This window comes from Rutidosis leptorrhynchoides, chromosome 11, assembly GCF_046630445.1.
Source record: "Rutidosis leptorrhynchoides isolate AG116_Rl617_1_P2 chromosome 11, CSIRO_AGI_Rlap_v1, whole genome shotgun sequence".
NCBI lineage: Eukaryota > Viridiplantae > Streptophyta > Magnoliopsida > Asterales > Asteraceae > Rutidosis > Rutidosis leptorrhynchoides.
Genome location: NC_092343.1, coordinates 155,463,757 through 155,468,906, shown reverse-complemented (window position 1 = coordinate 155,468,906; position 5,150 = coordinate 155,463,757). Strand labels below are relative to the sequence as shown.

Below are 5,150 nucleotides of genomic sequence, written 5' to 3'. Positions count from 1 at the left end.
TCTTCTCATGAATTGATGAGAGAAGACCCCAGCTAGAGATGTGAATGGTGTTACAAGTGGAAGACCTTTTATCGAAAGTCTACTCATCCGAAGAATGTGTTGAGCGTGCGTGTCCCAAATGATATTTGGCGGTAATCGAAGGTGGTTTAATGTTCTTGGTAAATTCATTGATATGAATGGAGCTTGTTCAAAGTCTCCAAGTGGGAGATTGTTGGAGTGTGGAGACATTTAAACAAAACTGGAAAAAGTGTCACTAAAAACTGTTTCAACGCTTGCACGGATTTTGCAGATTTCGGTAAGCGTGAAACAGAGAAAAACAGATCAAAAATAGAGCAAATTGATTGTGCGCGGTGATGGTGCGCGGCGCGCTCCCTGTTCGCACTAGAGAAGTTTTGATCAGAAGGCTTGCTCGAAGTTTGGGAGTGTGCACGGCGCGCACGATGTCTGGCAGCAAGTGGGCAACTTGCACACATGGGATCCGATCTTGATTGATTCTCCTTTCACTTTAGGTGCTTAGTGGATTGCTTTACACCACTAATTGTGGCTGTGATCATGTCATTAGTGGGTGTAAAGCATGGCTAGTTGGTTTATCATTCATGATTTCTAGCACACTTGAAGATCAAGTTGTAGTTTGGTTGGTTTCTTGTTTGCTCTATATATAGAGCTCATTCATAGTCATTGTAACACACCACTCTCAAGTATTCAGTAATATAACAATCTTTAGTTGGTCCGTGGACTAAAGCAATCACAACGATTGCATATAACCACGTTATATCTTGTGTCGTTCTTACATTTTCGCATTTATTATCTTTCGTTCATTAAGTGGGTTGAGTGATCTTGATAGTATCACTACTCGGCTAGTAATCTTGTAGAATTACTAGCATTGTTTGGGTCCTAATATCCTAACAACTGCATGACGTTATGGTACTTAATTCACATTCTCTTGTGTTTGACCTTTAGTCATTTTGTGATCCGAAACCGATCGTTTTGGTTCTTGTTTGTTGAAACTGATATATGAACGTGGTGAAGTTATTTTCCATTAACGGTAAATATGCAGAGATAGATTTGTGTTTGTCTCAGCACTATCTGGAAATGTAATATGTATATTCTATTCAAACAAATCAATGTATGAAATAGTAGTTTCATAGATACTATTCACTAAAGTATCATATCATGCAATGTTTGTTTCATATCATTCTCGTGATCTTAAATTCGCCATCCATTTATTTTTGAGGACCTGTCTCCATAAGTATTTGCAAGTAGGTTAATTAGTTACATACAGCTTTCAAAATATAAAAAGAGAAAGAGCTATTGATGAGCTATCATGCAAGGAGCTTTTGATCTCATTTTGTATCAAATCAAACTGAGTACCAAGATGTTCGAACGCTTAGAGCATAAACCAATCATGTTACTGGTTTCATCAAACATTATTTACAGATCAGTAGAGTTGTGCATAGGTCCCACAGCATACATAGCATGGAAGATAGCTAACGGTAACTAGTATGCATATAAATTGCAATGTAATTTAAAGTCATTAATAGATAGATTGTAGTTACGGATCCAAGTAGTGAAGCTCTGCTTTCGAGGAAGCTCGTGGAAGCCGCATAACATCCTTAGCGAAGTTGTACTTTTCCTGAGCATCAGCAGTTACACGGGGTTGAATTGATATCTTTTCAAGAGTGGGAGAATGTTCAAGTAAAAGCTTTATAAAGAGTAACAAGGGACTTGAACTTTCTACATGGATTATTTCTATAGTTTTCAATCGGTTCATTGTCTGGTCCAAACAGTCAGACGCTTCCAAATAAGTTAATGCTGGTTTCACATCCAAATCCAAATGCACGTTCCAAAGACCCTAGAAATACATTAAAAGTGAGACTAGCAGTGCATTAAAAAAAACTACCTTAAGTTACTATATAAGCACACACAACACAGAAAACACAAGAGAAAACATTTTACACTCTTTACCTGATTATTCACATTGAGTTGTCCCAAGTTAGGTGAGTTCCGAAGCAAACATAAAACACCTTGAAGTGGATACAAATCACCAAATTTGAAGTTACGTAAGCTGAGAGTCTTTAAACTATTAGCCGGGTGGGGAAGCCACTTAGGAATATTTTCAGCAATAGAAAACTGTGAAGGTGAAAGTGAGATTTTAAGTTACCAAAGATGATATGAAAGAAATGTTCTGTTGATCAAACGCAGATACGATAAAGAACAAAGATCAAATATTAGAATTTAAAATTCAAATCATACCTCGAGAAAATACCCGTTGATAAGAAACAACACAAGACATGGCATATTACTTAACAAGGTGGCCAAATTAATTCTTTCAACTCCTTGAATGGGTAGTATGAACCCTATACCAACCGCACTAAGACATTTACTATGTAATAACTGAAGCAAAGTTGCATCAGGACAATATAGGACCGTTAACTTATATAAACTTGTAGACTTGATCTTGAAATTGTAAACATTGGTGCATGCAGACAGTTTCAACACCTTAAGTTGTGGTAAGTTGAGGATAGTTCCATGCAAGTTAGCCCCAAATTGAATATTTCTAAGCACAAGATCTTTGAGATAGAGAAATCCTTGAAAATCGAGTGGTGGCTTAATAATACAGTTTTCAAGTTCTAGCTTTCTCAATTCTAAACAACGAAATAAATAACATGGAAGTTGATAACGTTGGTTTAAATTAGTAAGGATGAGTTCCCTAATAACACCGTCTCTTGACAAGGATAAAATCCACTGATCGACTTCTTGGAAACTATCAAGAGAAATGTTTGGTATGTGGAGATGTAACTTTAAGAGAGGACCCTTGAGAAAGTTAAAGATTTGGTTTGAGATCGTAATAAACCCATTATGACCAAAAGCTTCATTTTTGGCAAACTTTTCAGAGAAATGTTTATCAAGAACCAGCGAACTCAGTGTGGTCCATTTGTACCTCCAACTTTTTGATAAAACGTGTGTCCTTACATCATCTTGAACGGGGAGCTTCTCTAAAATCGAGTCTATCAAGTTCTCTGGAAAGTAACTGATTCTATCCAGTTCAGTACAAGTTACAAACCTCCTCTTAGTATTAAAATTATTACCTGTCATTTAATTTAAGAAAACCAAGACTAGGTTATTTAATAGAAAACAAAATACATGAAACTAGGAAAACTTATATATAGGGTTGTATAGTGATGCAACAGACATTGGAATGATGCCGAATGACATACTAAGTGGTAGAACTTAGTAGCTACCATTACAAGTGTACTTAACCATCTGATGGTCACAATAAAAGCATGAAATATTGAAAGGGAAAATAGAGATAGCAACACACATCTCAAAGATAGAAACCAAGGCGACTGCAGAAATAAACAACGTGGGCATCAAAATTAAAAAAAGCTGAGTAGTAAGACAAGAAGGTTCAAAAGGTTATTAAGGGTATGAATGAGAGATACGAGATCTTAAAATTAAAAAAAGTTGAGTAGTCAGAGTGAACATGTGAAATTTAAGCTGATCAATAAAATGAACATTTTACTTATACCTACAGAGTTATAAGTAGGGCCAACATTTAATTTTCAAGGTATTATCAGTTCTTCCTTTAAAAAGGCTGGTTCTACCTCTCTTAATCTTTTATAAATTTTCAACAAATCAGGGTTTTGCTTTCACTATCTTGCATCTTTTAATCAGTATAGAAAAAAAAAAAACTTGTAAACATTGTATAATTATGCGAAAACTTAAAGTAATCCATTCATACTTGCTGCTTTATTTTTAGGGCTTCTAACATATATCTAGGTTAAATTCCGGTCACTTGAATATGTTTCGAATAAACCGCTAACTAAGTTATAACACTGATAATCAATCGAATTGTAAACCGGAATCTACGAGTTCAACTGGATAAATAATGTATGTATTATTATAGAATTAAATTAAATAATGTAAAAAGTCGAATAAGAAATTACAACAGGAATCAAGTTTTTTCAAACATAAGTACGTCTATATGAAAGAATCAAACAAATTATGAGATAGAAATTATATTACCGATATTAAGAATTACAGATGAATCCATAGGAGTACCGATTGGAGTTTATCATCCAAATTGTAGTGCTTTTTCGTTGTAAGTTTTTCAGAGTTCAAGGTTTTAAGGGTTTATGTCAAGGTAGTTTAATAAGTTAATCATCCCTCAACTTTTGTTTTATGTGTATTTTCCAAAACCAACTTTCTTTGCAGAATAGGTCCCTTGTTCAATTAAAATTTTAAAAATTACTAAAATACTCTACTTAAATTTTATTTAATACTACCTCCGTCTCATTCCAATAGGGCATTATTCCATTTTGGGCTGTCCCATTCTGATAGTCCACTTCCATAAATAGAAAGGAAAAATGATATTTCATTGGTGGATCTGGAGAGAGAAGATATTTCATTGGTGGAGAAATAAAGTTAGTGGGATTTCCTAAAACTGCGTGTTTTCTGTCTGTGGACTATTGGAATGAGACGGAGGGAGTATTTTTTTTCCTTCAGTTGAAAAAAATCAAGATCGCATACCAAGATGCTCAAATGTGATGGAGTTTTTTTACCTTGTGCGGATTTTATGTTAGGGTCTTTGTTGTAATTAAGTCAAATTTTTAATCAATACGTGGTTACTACTATCCTTTTTACGAAACTTTGTAATTGAAAGGTTTGTTTTCAACCCTATGGGCGACGAATTCATCACTACTCTATGCATAACGTTTGTAAGCAATGTTACATGGTCAACCAAGATGCGCAGCTAGAGTTTTGAGTTTTGAACCTGAGAGTTCTTGTGGGGATATCAAGACACGTATTATTATGTCATCTTAGATCCATGTGATGTGAGTCATTATGTGATTTTGAGGATTCAAATTCTGGAACACTACTAAAGATTTTTAGAGCGGTTATGTTCAATCACTAATGTGTTTTTAATTAAATATTGCTTTCTAGTTTAAATGTTTATTGTAATTTTATAGGTTTAAGGCTCTAGCAACATCAGTTCAAACACACCATTAACATCACCATTAACATTATTTAAACTATTCAAGAAATTGTTCACCAGTAATATGGAAGAAGACTTTTGAAGTAGTCTTTGTAATTGAACATTCGAATAACTCCACATAATAGTTTAGTCCAACTGCACTATATTAAATGAA

General features: G+C 34.5%; 1 protein-coding gene across 1 annotated transcript; it reads right to left on the bottom strand.

The window, feature by feature from the left end:
* Positions 1-1,552: 1,552 nt before the first annotated feature.
* Positions 1,553-3,096, bottom strand: LOC139875092 (F-box/FBD/LRR-repeat protein At1g13570-like). The gene is made up of 3 exons (XM_071862458.1): positions 2,254-3,096; positions 1,966-2,130; positions 1,553-1,852 (listed from the first exon to the last, which is right to left on the bottom strand). Exons 1-3 carry the CDS (start codon positions 3,094-3,096, stop codon positions 1,553-1,555), a joined length of 1,308 nt encoding a protein of 435 aa, XP_071718559.1.
* Positions 3,097-5,150: the final 2,054 nt, after the last annotated feature.